The sequence below is a fragment of the Neomonachus schauinslandi genome, chromosome 9 (genome assembly GCF_002201575.2).
Source record: "Neomonachus schauinslandi chromosome 9, ASM220157v2, whole genome shotgun sequence".
NCBI classification, from domain to species: Eukaryota; Metazoa; Chordata; class Mammalia; order Carnivora; family Phocidae; genus Neomonachus; species Neomonachus schauinslandi.
Genome location: NC_058411.1, coordinates 102737033 through 102756694, shown reverse-complemented (window position 1 = coordinate 102756694; position 19662 = coordinate 102737033). Strand labels below are relative to the sequence as shown.

Below are 19662 nucleotides of genomic sequence, written 5' to 3'. Positions count from 1 at the left end.
TCTCCTCTACTTCTTTGCTTAGTATGACTATATCCTGTGCTGATTATGCCCAATCATAACTCTGTGTACACAGCATTGCCTAGAATACCTTTCAGGTACACTAGCAGCATACTGTAGTTGTGACATTCCTCGGTTTCATCTAGTTCCTGGGCACTCACTTGCTTTCTAAAACTGGCAAATGACCCTCTCTACCATATCAACTTCTATATACCAGTCCTCCCTCTTAAATTCTAGGAGAGAATAGCCTAAGAGTTTAGTATTATGACAAAGAGTAATTCTCAGTGTGATAAACCACCAACCCCAGGTTCACATCTGTCCCTTGGTTTTGTTGCTTTCAGTGGATATAGAAGGCATTGGAGGGCAATAATATGGTGTGGTGTGTTCTTCATTCACCACCGTGGAAGCATTTATGAAGCAGTCTGGAATTGTTAACACTGTTTTTCTCTTTTTAAAAGATAAATAACACACTGCTTTGATAATGGAAATGGGAATGTGACTTTTAGGCCTTTGGAAAATGTCTTGCTATTTTTGAAATCTACACAAAAATGTTAATTCCTCCAACTAATTATGTATTTAACTAGAACGAATATAAATAGGTACACACACAGTCCTGTGAATCAGACAGTGGTGTCAAACCAGACTTCTGATATGTATTTCAGTAAAAATGGAAATAATAGTTGATCAGCTGTCCAGATTTTGTTAAGCTTAAAAGCATATGAGTATTTTATGTACATTTCTTTCCATTTTCAGCTTTATCTGCCTTAAAAACAAGCGCAAAACAGCATTCATGCAAGAAGTAATCACACTGAACATGTGTCCTAGAACTCAGAACAACCCCAAATGGCTTAAAATGTCTGGACATTGTTTAAACATTTAAAATTTTTGAAAACTAACAGTTCTTCATAGTTGTTTAGGAGCTTAAATATCCTACTTAAATATTACAAAAAATAAAGTCCTAGAGGAACAGAAGAAGCAATCACTAACGGATAATAGTTATGGATATTACTTATAATATTAGAACAGATTTATTCTCATGGCGCCTGGCTAGCTCAGTCAGTAGAACATGCAACTCTTGGTCTTGGGGTTGTGAGTTCGAGGCCCATGTTGGATGTAGAGATTACTTAGAAAAATAAACAATAAACCAGATTTATTATCAAATCTCTAGTAGTAAAAAGATAGGAGATTAAGTGCTCTGAGATTATGGATACTGTCAAAAATTTATAAAAGTTATGATTACATTATAAACCACAGCCTTATTTTGGAAAATGAAAGATCTGAACTTCTGTTGGCAGCAATAGTCAGAGGGGTGGGTTTTTTGGGTAGCTTTGATTCTCAAATGTGACTAACGGTATAGAACCAAACCCCTCTTTTGTTAGAGAATATAGCAAGTAAGTTAATACAGTTGCCTCCTTACAGAATATGCTCATTCCCTGAAGAATATCAGAAAACATGGCCAGGATCCTTTACACTGCTGTTACCCATGTGGCTTCATATTCCATTAATAAAGGTGAAGCTGTAGCTGATATATGAGGCTCAGGTTTTGTTGTGTTTTGTGTTAATGGAAAAAGCCTTTTTGGTGACTTACAGATGAGCTTTAAACAGCTCTTGTCCATGAGATACAGAAGAGGGAGAGTGAATATGAGCCTCAGACCACTACTTCTTTCCTTTTCCTTTTCTTTTTTATAAAATACAATATTGATAGCTGTGAACATCTCTAAGATTTATTGCATCCTTGCTGGTTTTCATGCAGAGCAGCAATATCACATCCCAACCCCTGCTGTTGTTTATATCAACAGCAATTAAAATTTGATTTACTAATCCCTCATTGCTGCCTCTCCAACTCCTCATTTTTCATTTTGTAGAGCCTTAGGACTGTTACAGCTGAGCACCATGATGTTAACACCTCCTCAGCCATCTGGTACAGGGGAAGAGGCACCTAAACAGATTCTTCAGAACAAAAATCACAAATGAGCAAGATCAGAATAGTATGAGATCTAAAAAACAGGTAAAGAAGGAATGAAGAGAGCCTGAATGACAGCAGAACTGAAAGCAGAACCCAAAAAGGTTTTGGATTGGAAGCCCTCCTTTTGCTGGGGAAAGATCTGCCTTTTGCTTTCTAGAAGAAAGCAATTCATAGTAGTCATATCTAAAACTATTTCTAATTCCAGACTAGAGGCCATTAGTTAGAGGAATCAGGAAAACATTGTAGCCTTACCACCCCCCCCAACTTTTCATATTTCTTGACCCGTGAACCTGTTTTGAAGATATACTTTTTTCTTCTCTTAGATAAGAAAGTATATTCTAGCCAACACCACTGCTCATTTTATCTTAGTTGAAAGTCTTGTAGAGGTTTATGTTTAGAGTGGTGGGCTCCCTATTTAAGGAAAAGCCATATTATCTTGATTCCTAATGCTAGGAATTTTCTGTATTGGCTACTGTCTATTTAGGTAGATCTTTAATCAGTGAAATGATTTGTAAGTGTGATTGTTCCTTTGTCCAACAATATTAACATTCTGAATTTGGTCTGCTTAGTGGCTACTGAATTTTACTAATATGGAAGCTAAAATTGATTCCAGCTTTTGGTGATCTTCTCTCCCCCGTCCCCCCCCCCCCCAGCCCTTTTGGTGATTATTGTTTTTCTATGTCTGGGTGAGGATGGTGTGCTGTAGACTGTCATGTATTGGCTCATTAGGCTGAAATGAATGTAGCCACGCTAACTTTTTCTCAGTGCTTTGCAGCGGTTGTTAGTTTAAAATCCAAAATGAAAACAAAACCCTCGGGGACACTAATGTACTTGATTTTGTTATTGCTTGCTGTTGCTTCACCTTTCCTTCCATATCTTGCTCTCATGCTTCCTAATGCCTGAGCAGACTGCATCGTCAGATCGCCGAGGAGAGTGGGAAATCCAGCCCAGCCGGCAGACCAATACCTCGTACCTGACGTCTCACTTGGCTGCAGACCGCCATGGGGGATCAGTGCAGGTACTTACTGCCTTTATTGCCCTTTCCTGGCCTTCTCAGCTTGGCTGGTGGAATGTTGACTTGCTTCTGAAACTTTGGTTCCTTTAGAAAGGAAACTTCCTGCAAGGTTGAGCTGCTTCTATAGTTAACTGAATATCTGTGCGCTGATTTTCTGCCTAAGTGGACTTGTAAGAATCACTTGTTGATATGATTGTTGGTTGTTGTCATTGACTAAGAAACATCTATATGATTTCTGATACTGATTTCTGGTTAAACTAATCCTATTACCTTGATCTACTCATGATAAATCATAAAAATAATGTCAAGGTAGAAGTATGTTAGTGTCAAGTATGTGAATTTTAAAGACTTGAAATGTGTAAAATAAGTAGTTTTCAGATAAAGGACTGCATATGTAGCTCATTCCATGGTGGTATGTGCCTTAGCACATAAGGTGAGAGTGTTAATTGGTCCAAGTCAGCTGTTTCTGAGTGAGTACCCAAGAAGTTGGGCTGTTTCTTTTTTCCTTCTGGAATACACGTGGTCTTAGAAAATTATTTCTGATGTCATTTGGACTGTTTTGAAGCTCTGTTGTCTCTGGTACTTAAGAACATCTGTGTCTCTTTACTTTTCTTACATGGCACTGTTTTAGTCTTTTTTTTTTTTTTTTAAGATTTTTAATTTATTTATTTGACAGAGACAGCGAGAGAGGGAACACAAGCAGAGGGAGTGGGAGAGGGAGAAGCAGACTTCCCGCTGAGCAGGGAGCCCAGTGCGGGGCTCGATCCCAGGACCCTGGGATCATGACCTGAGCCGAAGGCGGATGCTTAACGACTGAGCCCCCCAGGCACCCCTGTTTTAATAATCTTAATCCAAATATGTCTCTCAGACTGTTAAGTGACACCACCAGTTGGGGCACACAAGTAAACCCAGAGCCACCAAATCATATAAAGGGATAGACAAACCTTTTGCATGTAAAATGCATCTTGTTAGGCTTGATTGTCTAGAATATGTTTTTTACATGGAGTGATTCACTGAAGATTGTGTTATTCACAGGAAGTCAGGAGACAGCTGTGTTTCTGTTAAAAAAAAAAAACTTCACAGAAACATCTAGGTAAAAATGATGGATTGAACACACAGATCTGCTTTCACCTCCTCCTGAAACAGCACTAAAAGAATGATAAAGGGATTTTTTTGAAAGGCATGAATCCATACAAGGATGGAGAAAACAGCAGAGGCATAGCAACAAAATATTAGATGCTGGGCAACTATTCAATGACTTAGGAGTCCCAAGAAAACTGAATCTTGAGCCAATAGAGCCTGTTTTCACTGGGTAATCCCCTAAAGACTCAGAAGTTGGCCTTCGATAAAGGAAAGTGTGGAGGCCGTGTGCTAAAATAAAGAAGAGTGGTTAAAAGTCTGTTTTCTAAGAAGCCAGAGATCCCTAGATGCTCTCCCCTTCCCCTGCAAAAACCAAAGATTTATTCTTTGGTAAGGGCAAAATAAAGGGTCTATAAATTGGGGGATGTGAGTCACATTTGGGGGTAGGAAGCTATATTGAAGAAAAGGGACAGTAAATGAATGTGTGATCCATACTTAAAAGTTCCACCCCTCTACTCCTTGCAGTCTCCCACTTTTATTTTTTTTTCAGTTTTACTTTTTTATAGAGAGAGAATGGGGGTGGGTGGGGAAGTGGAGGAGGGAGAGAGAGAATCTCAAGCAGACTCCCTGCTGAGGACGGAGCCCAATGGTGGGCTCGATCTCACGACCCTGATACCATGACCTGAGCCGAAACCAAGAGTCAGACACTGAACTGACTGAGCCACCCAGGTGCCCCGAGAGAGAGACTCTTAAGCAAGCTCCATGCCCAGTGCAGAGCCTGACACGGGGCTTGATCTTATGACCCTGGGATCATAACTTGAGCCAGGGGCCCCAGGATGCTATTTTAAAAAGGAACATTTTAAGAGCAAACCAAGAAAAAAAAAGAGAGAGAGCTCTTGGAAATTAAAAACATAAGAAAAATTAAAACTCAAGTGTTTGGAAAGTCTCCCAGAAAGTAGAACAAAGAGAGAGGTTAAAATGATAGAAAACATTTTTCTTTCTTTCTTTTTTTAAAGATTTTATTTATTTATTTGACAGACACAGCGAGAGAGGGAACACAAGCAGGAGGAGTGGGAGAGGGAGAAGCAGGCTTCCTGCTGAGCAGGGAGCCCGATGTGGGGCTCGATCCCAGGACCCTGGGATCATGACCCGAGCCAAAGGCAGACACTTAACGACTGAGCCACCCAGATGCCCCAGAAAACATTTTTCAAAAATAAAAAATAGAACTACCATGTGACCCAGTAAACCCACTTCTGGATATTATCCAAAGAAAATGAAAACACTAATTCAAAAAGATATATGCACCCCTCTGTTTATTGAAGCATTACTTACAGTAGCCAAGATAGGGAAGCAACCTAAGTGTCCATTGATAGATGAAAGGATAAGAAGATGTGGTGTATGTGTGCACGCGCACATGCAATATTACTTGGCCATAAAAATGAAGTGTTGCCATTTTTGACAACATGGGTAGACTAGAGACTTTTGTGCTAAGTGCAATAAGTCACATTGAGAAAGAAAAATACCATATGATTCCACTTATGTATGGAATCAAAAAAACAAACAAACAAGAAACTGACTTATAAATAGGAGAACAAATTGGTAGTTGCCAGAGGGGAGGCAAAAGAGGTGAAGAGGATTAAGGACAAACTTCCCGTCGGAAAATAAATAAGTTGGGGCACCTGGGTAGCTCAGTTGGTTAAGTGTCTGACTCTTGATTTGGGCTCAGGTCATGATCTCAGGGTCATGGAATCAAGCCCCGCATCGAGCTCTGTGCTGGACGTGGAGGCTGCTTAAGATGCTCTCTCTCCCTCTACCCCCCAGCCCCCGCTCACTTTCTCTCTCTCTCAAAAAAAAAGAAACAAGTCACAGGGATGAAAAGTACAGCACAGGGAATATAGTCAATGATGTAATAACTTCGGGGGCACTTGGCTGGTTCAGTGGGTAGAGCATGCCACTCTTGATATCAGGGCCACGTTGGACATAGAGATTACTTTAAAAAAAATTTTTTTAATGTAATAACTTTGGTGACAGACGGTGACAGCTCGTGAGCATTTTATAATTTTATCATTGTTAAATCATGTTGTACACCTGAAACTAATATATGTCAACTGTACTTCAATTAAACATTTTAAAAGGTAAGGTTTAAAAAATGAAATAGTAGGAAACAAAAAGATAATTAACTCTAAGGAGAATAAGAAATTATACAGGGAAGGAAAGGACCATAGTATATACTCCATGGCACTGTAAATAGTTAATGTAAAACTAAGAATTATCTTGTCAGAATTACAGTATAAACTATAATGGAAGACTAGAAGGATGGAAAAGGTGAATATAATGCCTAAAAATGAAGAATCAAGATGCATGTTACTGAGAGATAATGGAGGTAAAAAACAAAGCAATCAGTTATGAAGGAGAGGAAATAGTGGAGTGGGGGAGCGAGACTGCTATTTTTCCTAATGATCCTTGTAGAAATAATTTTTTTAAAGACTTTATTCATTTATTTGAGAGAGAAAGATTGTGTGCACTAGTGGGGGGGGTTGGTCCGGGCAGAGGGTGAGGCAGACTCCCCGCTGAGCAGGGAGCCTGACAAGAGGCTCGATCCCAGGAGCCCGAGATCATGACCTGAGCCAAAGGCAGAGGCTTAACCGACTGAGCCACCCAGGCTCCCCCAGTCCTTGTAGAAATAATTTATATACATATACATACATGTTAGTTTTCATCTATCACATTCACAGAAATTTGTAAGTTTAATAGCCTATCCATCTACTATTGTTGAAATCTGAGTTACAACTATTTTAGGGGATTATTTGGCACTATCTTTTAAAATCTTAGAATATTGAATTCAGTGAATCCAGTTTCAGATAAATATTCCTCAGAAATGCATAGATACTGAAGATACATGTTCTAGAACAATGCTGTCAAAGGAAATGAGTCATATTTGTGATTTTAAATTTAATCACAATAAAAAGGTAAAAATAAGCCTCAGCCCAGCATGGCGATGCACAACAAAGCGGCGCCGCAGCAGATCCCGGACACCCGTCGGGAGCTGGGGGAGCTCATGAAGCGGAAGCACGAGCTGGTGGAAACACTGGCAAACTTGGAGAGACAGATCTATGCTTTTGAAGGAAGCTACCCGGAAGACACTTAGATGTATGGCAATATTATTCGTGGCTGGGATCGGTATCTGACCAACCAGAAAAACTCCCAATAGCAAAAACAATCGAAGGAACCGGAAGTTTAAGGAAGCTGAGCGGCTCTTTGGTAAATCCTCAGTTATTTCAGCAGCTGCAGTAAGTGCATTGGCAGGAGTTCGGGATCAGCTCATTGAAAAGAGGGAGCCAGGAAGTGGGACGGAAAGTGATACTTCTCCAGACTTCCACAATCAGGAGAATGAGCCCAGCCAGGAGGACCCTGAGGACCTGGACGGATCTGTGCAGGGAGTGAAGCCTCAGAAGACTGCTGCTTCTACTTCCTTAGGGGGTCATCACGGCAGCCATAAAAAACGAAAGAATAAAAACCGACACAAGATTGATCTGAAGTTAAAAAACCATGAGCTGACTATTAGAAGACTCATTAGTGCAGAAGCTTCCAGGCTGTAGAGCCCTGTTTCCCTCCTCCAACCTCACAAAGATACATATCGCTCACCTGAGTGCGCGGTCATCCACCTCTGCTTTCCCAGACCCAGTGCCTCTGACTCTGAATAGTTTGTTCTGAAACGTGGTGACAAGTCATTTCTGTAAGACCACATTGGATCATTTACTGTGTGTCATTTTTAGTAACAGAACTGCAAGAAGACCAAGACATGGTTATAACTCCAGCAAGTTGCTAACTGTGCATTTCTCCCTTCTTGGAATGAATGTGTCCCCCCCAAACTGGCTGGCACCAGCTTCATCTCTGATACCCATTGAGAAATGTTCTCTGGTTTTGTTTTATGCTGAATGTAGAACATAGGTCACGTTTCAGAGGGAGGCTATAAATATTGGGCATTTTCCTAATTTGTGTTTTATTTTTCTATTGTTTTTACTATCTTCTTTGGGGACTTTTGGGTTTTTTTTGTTTTTTTTAAAGATTTTATTTATTTATCTGACAGAGAGAGACACAGCGAGAGAGGGAACACAAGCAGGGGGAGTGGGAGAGGGAGAAGCAGGCTTCCCGCCGAGCAGGGAGCCTGATGCAGGGCTTGATCCCAGGACCCTGGGATCATGACCTGAGCCGAAGGCAGACGTTTAACGACTGAGCCACCCAGGCGCCCTGTATTTTACTCTTAAAGAACATCTCAGTTTGGACTAGCTACATTTTTAGTGCTCAGCAGCCACATGTGGCTTGTAGCTACTGTTATGGATGCTGCAATTCTAGAATGTTTGTTGCCACTTGTTTCTAATACCAGAAAATCTGATGCAACTAACTTTTTATCAGTTGACCATTAACTAAAAAATAAAATAAAATTCGGCATTAATGAAACAAACATAATACTTCCATACAATGGCTAGAGATTTCTGGGCCTTATGGGAAATGTCTAAGATGTGTTGTGGAAAAAGCAAGTTGTAAAACAATAGATGAAATTTGGCCCCGTTTTTATTTTCACACATATATGCAAAAAATATATATAAGAGGGATAACATACACATATGTTAGTATATGCAGAAGAAAAAAAAGAAACAATGTAGAGTAGGGGAGGGCAAACACAACCAGTGGGACAAATCCCACCTTCTGCCTGTTTTTATAAATTAAGTTTTATTAGAACATAAGCACACTCATTTGTTTATATATTGTATATGTCTGCTTTCATGCTCCAGTGGCAGAGCTGAGTAGTTTCCACACAGACTGTATAGTCCACAAAGCCTAAAATATTTACTGCTTGTCTTTTTATGTAAATACTTTGCATAACCTTGTTCTCAAGGAAGACATACTGAATTTCCCACTAGCCACATCATGTGATGATGTCACTGGAAACTTGCACTTTTTAGGTAGTCTTTTTTCATATTCTAGGTTTGTTTTTGTTTTTGTTTTTTTACAATAAACATGCTTACTTTTTAATTAGGGGAAAATGCAAAGATTAAATAATTTTAAAAGGAAAATACCTCATAATCAGGCATAACTGGACAGTTTAATAGATTTGTGTTCCTAGAACACAGAGGTGCTCATTTGGACAGTGCTTCCTATCGTCCATTGTGAGGGGTTGTCTTTAAAATTAGAATTGATTAGAGTCTCTGGCAGCACTTCTGGAAAATGCAATCTCCCTCTACTCCCTATAAACTTAGTTCTGCCAGCTTCCTTGACAGTGGATAGGGGACAGGCAAGTGTACCATTTCCCTAATATTACATTAAGCTCTGGTGCTCCTCAGTACATCTGCCTCTTTCATTGTACCCCCAGTGTGTTTATACTCATAAAGGCTATGCTTTTTGCAAACCAAATCAGCCGTACTTTTCTAACACAACAGATGCCCACATATTTTCAAGTTGTCTCACTTCCCAAAGGTAATGTGATCAAACCATACTTACCTGCAGACACCACAACCCTGGAAGGGAATGCAGAGCACCAAGATGAGAAGAGTTTGCTCTGGTAAGGCACATGGACACTCCCATTTTAACCTGTTTAATAGGCAGACCCCCTGCCCCCATGGTTCCCATCCTGCCACTGTTTCCATAGATCTTCCACATATGGAAGATCTAAGTTCAAGAAGGCAGTATATTTTTCTCTTTCAAAAAGATGACTCCAAAGTTGTTTAAATTAAAATATATAGGAAGTATCTAGAAAGCTCCAGGACCAAGCAAAGGCATGAGACTTAAGAATGACATTTAACTTTTAACTAATATTTACTTTGCTCAAATCTTTATAATTTTTTTTTAAAAGATTTTATTTATTTGAGAGAGAGAGAGAGAGAATGAGAGAGAGCACGTGAGAAGGGTTAGGGTCAGAGGGAGAAGCAGACTCCCTGCTGAGCAGGGAGCCCAATGTGGGACTCGATCCAGGGACTCCAGGATCATGACCTGAGCCGAAGGCAGTCGCTTAACCAACTGAGCCACCCAGGCGCCCCAAATCTTTATAATTTTTAATTACAATTCTTGTTGAGGTCAGTAGTATTCCCATTTTATAGATAGGAAAGCTAAAGTACAGAACTACCACATATGTTAGTTGTGAGAAGTAGGATTGAAATGTTGATTATCAGCTGAAGTATTGCTTCCTTTGGTACATAACTCTCGTTCTTCTTCATGGTCATGTTTTGAAAAATGAGGTTTAGTAACTCAGATTTTTTACTTAAAATATTAAATTACTTATTAAAAGAAATGTTACGGGTGCCTGGGTGGCTCAGTTGGTTAAGCGACTGCCTTCGGCTCAGGTCATGATCCTGGAGTCCCTGGATCGAGTCCCGCATCGGGCTCCCTGCTCGGCAGGGAGTCTGCTTCTCCCTTTGACCCTCCCCCCTCTCATGTGCTTGCTCTCTCTCATTCTCTCTCTCTCAAATAAATAAATAAAATCTTAAAAAAAAATAAAAAAATAAAAAAATAAATGTTACCAATATTAAGGACTAAAGTTCAAAATAGCAATTCACCTTAATCTCTTTCAGTTTAGTCCTTTTAAGATGTGTATATTTTTTAAATATTTTATTTATTTATTTGACAGAGACAGCGAGAGAGGGAACACAAGCAGGGAGAGTGGGAGAGGGAGAAGCAGGCCTCCCGCGGAGCAGGGAGCCCGACGTGGGGCTCGATCCCAGGACCCCGAGATCATGACCTGAGCCAAAGGCCACCCAGGCGCCCCAGTCCTTTAAGATATTAATTACTTTGGTCTTATGTGATATAGCCAGAGGAATGTCAGATTAACTTTAATAGTGATTCCAACAAAATAACTTTCAGCATTCCAGGTACACAAATAAGCTTATTTTTTAATGAAATTATACTAAAAATTCAGTACAAAGGGTATAAAAATGATACTGCTTAAAATACTAATAATTCATTACATTCATAAGGGTGTTTTGTTTTTCTGTTGTTTTTTATGGATGGTGTTTTGTTGTTTTTTTTTACAATTTTCTTCAACATCTTGTATTTAACTGCCATAGTATTTATGAGGTAGACAGGACCAGGGTTGTGGGCCTGGTCTTACAGAACTAGAAACCAGGGCTCACAGAGGACGTTGGTGTGGAGCGAGGCCTGGAGTCCAGCTCTCTGGTCACCTACAGGAGCATTTACTCCACTACACGTCTAGGCAGCAGTTCAGTGGTTTGACAGACTGTCCCTCCAGCCTCCAAAGTGGATGCTCTAAAGACCTAGATTAGTAGGGTATTTTAGGTATAGTTAGGTTACAAGTTAGACACCTGGTGATTAGGTTCCCATTTGTGCCTGATTCATTTGAGACCCAGGTACTCATTGATACAGACAAGATGTCCAATCTGTAAAATGGAAATAACCTCTTCTTCCTTAGATTGCCCAAGGACACTGCTTATGGGCCAAGTGGCAATTCGTAGCAAAGAGAAATTAGAGAGCCTACAACATGTGAAACACTGTGGACAGGCGCCATGACCCAAAGTCATCAAGCAGTTGGCAGTGGTGACGCTTGCTAACTCTCGCTTTGTCTGTCTCAGTAGAGGCCAAGACATTTTCTTTAACGTCTTCTCCATTCCTGAATTGTTCATTAAGAAACAGTGATTTCTCCTCTAGCCCTTGTGCTGGCAGAATGAATTTACCAGCATGATCACCAGCATGCAGCCAGAATGTGCCCCAGGAAATAAATGTAAGCTGAGGAAGTTAACAGGACAGCATTAACATGAGGGGCTGTGCTTCTCTACTCTGTAAACCTTCACTCCTCACATTTTGTTTTTGCTGTTTATTGCCCTTCTTATTTTGAAATTTTCAAATTTATGGAGAAGTTAGTGGTTGTGGTGGTGGTGGTAGTCAAATGAACCCGTGCGTATCCTTAACATAGATGAATGATTATTAAGATTTTGCCACATATGGTGGTGGCGTGGGGGGTGAGGGGGGAGTGTGTGCTAAAGTATTTGAAAGTAAATTGTAAACATCATTGCATGTTATCTCACAATACTTTAGTCAGTGTGTCCTAAGAACAAAACATTCTCTCATGTAATCAATACCATCGTCGATCTAAGAAATTGAATAATAATTCCATAATATCTCATCTGCAGTCCTTACCACATTTCCAGTTGTCCCCCAGATTAATTTTATAGGGTCCAGGACCTAATCGAGGTTTGCATTTGCATTTAGTTCTTAGGCCCCTTTAGTTTCTTTCAATCTCTTAATCGCTTAATCTCTTTTAGTCTATAACACTTACCCCTGTGTTAAAAGGGGGGAAAAAGTTTTTCAGAGAAGTTTTTTTTGAAGAGTCCAGCCTTGCTGTCCTATAGAAAGTCCCACATTTTGGGTTTGTCTGTTTTTTTTTTTTTTAATTTTCCATCATACTTATATTCAGATAAAACTTTTTTTTTTTTGCAAGAATTTTACATAGATAATGTTATATAATATTTATTATGTCCTGTCAGGAGATAAATAAGGTTGAGTGGTTCCATTAATGAGAGGTGCTAAATTTGATCCCTAGCAGATCCCTTGGGTAAGTCCAAATTTAATGTTGTAGGTTTCTTTGACTAACCATACAGCATTGTTTCAATTTTTTTAAGCATATATTATCAATAAGAATAATAAATATTTCTAGTTTAGAAATAATGGTCAGTAGAGACTGCTACTAAGAGTGTTTACCTTGTGTGCCCTTTATTCTTTGAATAAATACCCCAAAGAGCCCTTACTCTGAACATTTCCTCCTGCCTTCCTTTTTTTTTTTTTTTTAAAGATTTTATTTATTTATTTGACAGAGAGAGAGAGAGCACAAGTAGGCAGAGAGGCTGGCAGAGGGAGAGGGAGAAGCAGACTCTCCACCGAGCAGGGAGCCTGACGCGGTGCTCGATCCCAGGACCCCGGGATCATGACCTGAGCCGAAGGCAGCCACTTAACCGACTGAGCCACCCAGGCGCCCCCTCCTGCCTTCCTTTTTATGATTATACTTGAAATTTTTTCCAATAAGCTGTTGGTAAGGAGCAGCTCTAGAGGGAGATAAGAATAAATATTTATGGAGGGAGAATAACAGTAGTATGAATACTTACTGAGCCATTTCCATATACCATGGCACTGGGCTAAACACTTTGTGTGGATTGTCTGCACAGGAACCCTATGAGGTGTAAGCAGCATTGTTTCCCCATTTTACTTAGGAAGCTTAGGCACAGAAAGATTGAGGATCTTGACCAAAGACCCACAGCAAGTAGGTGATGGAGCTAGGGTTCACACCCAGGGCTGACTAACCCTGGAGCCCATATCTTAGTTACTGTGTATGTTCTGCTACCGTATTGTGTGCCAGGTATTATACCAGACACCATCTCGTACATTGGCTTGTGTAATACTCACATCAACTTGTAAGAAACCGTCTCAAGTAGATGAAGTTACTTACCCAAGGGCATATGATATCGTTTATCCTATTTTGTGGTTCTCTCCCATGTTTCAGCCAAGGTCTTTAACAGCAGAGTGGTTTATCCAGCGGGGTCCCTTTTCCCAGTTCCCAGCACCCACATAAGCAGGAATCATGTGCTGGAAATGAAACCAGGTGACAGAAGCAGCTGCACAAGCAAGAGAAGCCTGATCGGGTCCACATTAACCAGATGACAGGAGTGAGAGCCTTCAGTTACAATTCGGGGACCATCAGTGAGAAATGGGATGACAATGAACCTGAAATAAAGGTTGTTGAAATAAGACTGGTCTTCCAAGGGAAAGCGTTTCCTTACCGTCTGCCCCCTCACCAGAGAGGATGCGGCAGTCTTGTTGTTTGAGTAACTTCAAACCAGTGGTCAAAGCCATGAAGAAATTTCTGAAGGAAAGTGTGATTGCTTATAGTTTCTGATGCCCTCTATTGATTTCCTTTTTAGAATTTTTTTTCAATATCATCACTGAGTCTATTTATAATTCTAGCATAAGAAACTGAGAGAAGTGGAATGAAAGAGAGTACCATGACCTCTTTCACAGGCTTTTTGTGAAGATTAAATTCACACACACGCAGTGTAGCAGAGTGCTGACACACAGTAGGGATTCAGTATGGAAGTTACTATTATATGATGACATCATTGCATTTTGTGTTTTCACATGATATGGTCCTGGGAACCTTACCAAATGAGGACATTTGGCCCCTCAGCTCAGGAAGACAAGCATTCCAGACATTGCCTGGTTAGTACCTAAGTCAGAGACTAGATCTTCCCTAGGGACCCTCTCTGGTGCTGGCAGGAGGCTCCTATTGCCATGGCATCTGTCACACTCCGTCTTTCTGTTCCAGGTGGTTAGCTCAACCAATGGAGAGCTGAATGTCGATGACCCCACGGGAGCCCACTCCAATGCACCAATCACAGCTCACGCCGAGGTGGAGGTAGTCGAGGAAGCTAAGTACGTTCATCTTTCAAGGGGGCTTTTGAGTCCTGGGTTGAAAAATCTTCTCTGTCTTTTCCTTTCTATGTGCTGCTCATCTAGACTGGATTCCTCATGCTTATGTCCTCAGCTTTCTTCCTTTGACCATTTTATTTTTTGCATGGTACCTTAAGGCTGCTTCTGCCCTTCTTTAGCTGTGATTTCTGGGAAGACCATCACATTTTTCTAGTCCACATGGGGCAAAAGCCCTAGTGAACTGAAAGAATCATGGTATAAGAGGTAAAACGGATAGTAGTCATGAGCCTCTTGGGTCCCCTGAAGCTTCTTGCTCCCTGTGGGATACAAAGAAAAATCTGCTTATCTTAAATCATGGGCCATACTGAACAGCATTTCATTTCTGGTTCTTGGCTTAAGAACTCTGCATGTATAGTCCTGGAGCCAAGGGTTTTAGGGCCATTGTGTTCTCACTTAAATGATTCTGGACTCAGAGAGACTCTGATAAGTCAGGCAAGATAGTTTCTACACCTGTGAGAAAGAGTTTTGGGAGGAGAGGAAATCATCCTATCGGGGAGGGGTGAGTCCATTCCCTTTTCTGCTTCTCTTGCCTGTGAATGTGTTGTTGCCCTACCCGTACCACCAGCCCTTGGTGCTCTCTGCATGGCATGTGGTTAAACTCTCAGCATATGGGGATGAAGGGGGAAGGGCTGCCAGTTCTGCTGCAACAGCAGCATTTTGATCACTTGTTTCCCTTTTTCCCCATCCCAAATTCCAATCCAGACTTAAACTCCAAGAAGACATGAGGTAGGGAGAGAGAAGTCCTTTACAAACCAGTAACTGCTGCCAAGCCTGATATGGATGACCTTTCTTATAAACCCTTTGAGAATATTCAGGCTATCCCAGTATCTTGTTCTCAGAAGCAGACAACGTACGAATAGTGACACTGTGTCCCAGGTGCTCTCTTGGGCCCCCACATGGCCTCAGTACCCGCCAGAACGTGCTTAGACCTCTGGGTGTGAGGTGGTGGGAGGCCAGTCAAGACCTGCATTCTTTCTTCCAGCTACACTTTGCATGCTTGTCTACTGCCCATCTGTATGATAAGCTCACTTTGCTTCCAAGAGGTCCTTTCCTTGGAAAGCCAGGATTTGGGGATTCCTACCCAGGAGATAAAAAGCAACTCAAGGATGACTTGGATTCTCTCTTGTCAAGTCCCTGCTGACTGTAGGCAGCTTCATATGTTCCTCTCCTAGTTTCTATAAGGCCCTGATAAGTAAGGAAGGCAGGGGGAGTTTTTAATGCTGAGAAGAGACCATTTTTAGTAAGGAAACATGATCTCTATTCTCAGAGACTTTGGAGCTTTTAATGGTACTCACAGTTTTTCAGCTTCCATGACAGAACTTCATTCTCCCAAATAAAGAGTATAGTACTCCTTATCCTCTGGGTTCTCAACCTTGGCTGCACTTTGGAATCACCTGGGGCGTGTTAGAAGATATATATATCTGAATCCTGGCCCCAGAGATTCTGATTTTATCTGGGGTTATGGCCTGAGCATCAGGAAATTTTAAAGTTCAGATAATTCGAATGTGTGGCCAATGTTGGGAATCAGGGCTCAGGGCACTAAGCATGTTCTGGTTTAAACATTGTCTGGGCTTGAAAGATGATTGTACCCACTCCCACCCCACCTCGCTCCCAGTTCATGTTGTGGCTATTACTTTGAAGGCTAGGCATTTAGTTCTGGATTTCATAGTGTACTTTGAATACCAAGATTGAATGGGCTTTCATCTTATAGTATGTCCTATACAGGTTTATCTTTTGAACCCATTCTCTCACTTCGTTTTGGTAAATGTGTACACTGATTGTGTATGTGAGTGTGGTGTCTGTGTCCTGTGTGTAAAATATGGGGCTGTTCACACAAAGAGATTGCAATGTGGTGAATTCTGTTCTGGTATATTCTAAACTCTAGGATGTGAAGAGCATTTAAAGTCTCCCCATTTAGTGAAAAGGATACTGGGCCTCTTTGCCACTAGTTCCAGGTTTGGGCCTTCTGAAATGTGTGGAAACCAGAGGGGAGCAGTGGTATTTGCCCAAATGTCATCCAAAAGCTCAAAGCTTAGGGCATTTTGTGTGCTGATTCCCTTAGTGATTTCATGAGCTACCAATCCATCTTGCCCAGGGAACTGTCAGCACAGCCATGTGTGTTTCTTCTGGGCCATCTCTGTGTTTTGGAGGGAGGGAGGGGTAGCCATAATCCACCTGCTCTACCATTTTCATGGGGAGAAATCACAGCTAGAGAAGCACGAGACGTCCCAAACAACCCCGCGTTGCACGCAGCTGTGATGCCCTTTGTCCATGCAGCCTGCTTGTGGGAAAAAGAGGGCTGTTGCCTATGTTAAGATTCAACCAGGGACTGGGGAGATACATGAAACCTTCACTTCCAAGCTTTTGAAAAAGTTTAGGCTCCTCACCCAGCTTGTTTTGTGTAAAGGAGGAGAGAGATAACAGGGTCTTGTTTTTGTCCTGTATACGAAACGAACATCTAACTGCCCTTTTCTTCTGTTTAGGACACATGTCCTTGTTTAAATATGATTGGAAGGGGGTGGTGAGGCAAGGCAGCTTTTTGGTTGATTTTTGTTAGAGTAAAAATATAGTAAAAATAGGAGTTTTTGGTTATCCACTGACTTTAGCTATAACTTAGCAATTTCTCCTGGGAACTAACAAGAATGGGATGTAGGCCCTTCTCCGGGCAGTTTTACCTTAGTCCAGAGCAGTGACCCTTCTTGCTCTGCTTCAGCTCCTACTAAAATAAAGTGTTGCTGAAGCCTTCTCCCCCATCTAGAGGAAGCACTAACTACCAGCTGCTTTGGTCAGGCATGTCAGCTTTGTAGAAAGGCTAGCGACTTCTCTTTCCCTCAGGATGGTCAGGAGGTCAGCTTCGCGTCGTACAGTAAGACTTTGTGTGGGAACCAAAATGGCTCACTTGGTGCTTGATTGAATTCTTACAGGCAGGATCGTTTCCTCTTTCTCCTGCTACCTTCCTGGAAGTTGCCCAGGAAAACCCACTCTGGGGCTCCCACCAACTCTTTCTGTTTTACCTTTCCCCTCACTGAGATATCCTGCTCCCTCCTGGATGCTTCTGTCAGGCGCCTGCCCCCTCCACCTTAGTGTGGGGGCCAAGTGGCCTGGGCATACTCACCCTACCTTGACAGAGGAAGAAACGAAACGCAGACACATACTGCATGTTTGCATGGCTCACAGGGAGTCGCTTCCGCCTCACCTCTGTGGACTAATCTCTCTCTCTTTCTCTCTTCCTTTCTGTGTTTTTCTCTTTACACATTCTGTAGCTGCCTGAAAATGCTCAACCTGTGGTGAGTCCCTCTCTCCAGTCCACATGCTAGGGGAGTGGACCAGACTAGGCTGGGATTGGCACAACCAAACAACATGCCTTAGGAACACTCAGTGGCTTCCATACGCTGCCTTGTGTCATAACCACCCAGACTGGGGAACTAGATCCACAAGGTGGGGATGGGGCAGGCCTACACCCAGGAATTAATCTGTTCCTTCTTTCCTTTCAAACCCATTTCATCGCTGTCTCCTCCTGTCGAAACAATACCCCACAGTATCCAAAATTCCCTTTCTATGTTTAGCTGAGTGAATTGTCTCCCAAATTAATAGGCCAGAGATGATCAGACAGAGAGGGACAAGAGCAGGAGGACAGGGTTACTCTATTCAGTTGTTTAGATTATCATTCACAATGCCAAGGGCAGTTGTTGCCAGATAATCTCACATTCTGTGGCTTGGTCTCTCACCTGCAAATTGGCAGCTTTGGGAAAAATCCGTGACTTTTCTTTTTGATTCAGCTGGTTCTTTCATCTATAGAATGAGTCTCTCAAAAAGAGCTCCTTCTTGGGCGGAGAAATGGACATTTTGTTGTTGTTGTTGTTTGGGGTTTTTTGTTTGTTTGTTTTTTCATTTATTGTCTTTTTTTTTTTTTTCCTGTCAGAGTACATTCAGTGGGTCAGGGGCTGACTCAGCTAATGAGTTATTGGAGCCTGTCTTTTCTGCTCCTGGAAAAGGTTCCTTGAGTGCATTCTTAGGAACAACAGGAGGTACATGGGAGGGGAAGCCCTAGAGAATCCACCTTCAGTGAGGCACATTGTTGCTACAAGAAAGAGCCCCCTCGCCAGCTTGCTTCTCAGCTGCTGCCTGTGACCTTCCAGGTGCTTCTGAGCTAGTTGGTCTGTTGCAGTCTGGCATGAGAACTCCCCCACATCGTCTGCATGCATGGGGTCATGTTCTACATGGTGATAACAGCCTGCCGGACTCTATGATCACCTTGTTTCCGTTTGTCTTCAGGGACTGGGTTGGACACCAGTTTCTGAACCCCAGCAGTCTAAGCCAAGTTGCCTACAGGGTTTCCCCAGGGACAGGGCTATGTGGAAGATAACAAATGGGTTTTATGGAAATAGAATTTGTAGCCTTATGGTACTGAGGAGTACATTTGGCCTGTTTACCTAGCAAACATGTCTGTGTAAATCTGACATTGTCATAGTCTATATTTTCCTGTGAGATGTCAGTTGCATAATCCTGACTGCAAATACAGGGCCTGCTGTGTGCTCATCCAACTCTGCTTGGAACTCTAGGAGGTTCCCCTAGAGCTTAGGTACCATCTAGCTGATGTACTCCAAAAAGCTTAGGTGCCATCTAGCTGTTGTAGAGCCAAGACATATATACTTGAAAGGACAAGTAGTTCTCCAGGACACTTGTTATTACCCCCCAAGAGGTCACTGTGGACAGGAATGGTCAAGAAAGTCTTCACGGATACGGTGGGGCTTGAGCCAGGTATTAGAGCAAGGGAAGAATGTAAAAGTACACTCAGGAAGAGAAGCGTAGCAAAGGGATGGCTGAAGGGGAGAGGGCCAGGACGTAGCAAGGGAGCAGCATGGGCAAGGTAATGGCTCACAGCTCTGGGCGAAGAGCACGTGGTAGGGAGCTTACAGGTCTGGGCAAAGAGCACGTGGTGGCTTGTGAGTAGGGAGACTGGATTGATTCTGACTCCAGCATGTTAAGAACTTCTGGTCATCCAATCAAAGAATCGACTGGAAGAAAACCTACGACACAAGAAGGTTCATCATCACTCACCTTCCTTCTCTTCGGAGAGTAAGACATCTGTATGGAGTTAGTCAGTGGGCTTGGT

The 19662-nt window shown here is 41.9% G+C and overlaps 1 protein-coding gene and 1 pseudogene across 6 annotated transcripts in view; both read left to right on the top strand.

Annotated features, from left to right (window-relative positions):
- The window catches only part of CSNK1G1 (casein kinase 1 gamma 1), a 102127-nt gene that overhangs the window by 74364 nt on the left and 8101 nt on the right, over positions 1 to 19662 (top strand). For 2 of the 6 annotated variants that reach the window (XM_044918446.1, XM_044918450.1), the window contains exons 10-12: positions 2871 to 2981; positions 14383 to 14489; positions 17810 to 17833. In XM_044918446.1, coding sequence (XP_044774381.1) covers positions 2871 to 2981; positions 14383 to 14489; positions 17810 to 17833 — 242 coding nt within the window. The remainder of the gene's footprint in view (positions 1 to 2870; positions 2982 to 14382; positions 14490 to 17809; positions 17834 to 19662) is intronic. The other 4 variants (XM_044918447.1, XM_044918449.1, XM_044918448.1 and 1 more) reach the window with 3 other exon arrangements.
- Positions 7008 to 7956, top strand: LOC110583711 (annotated as a pseudogene).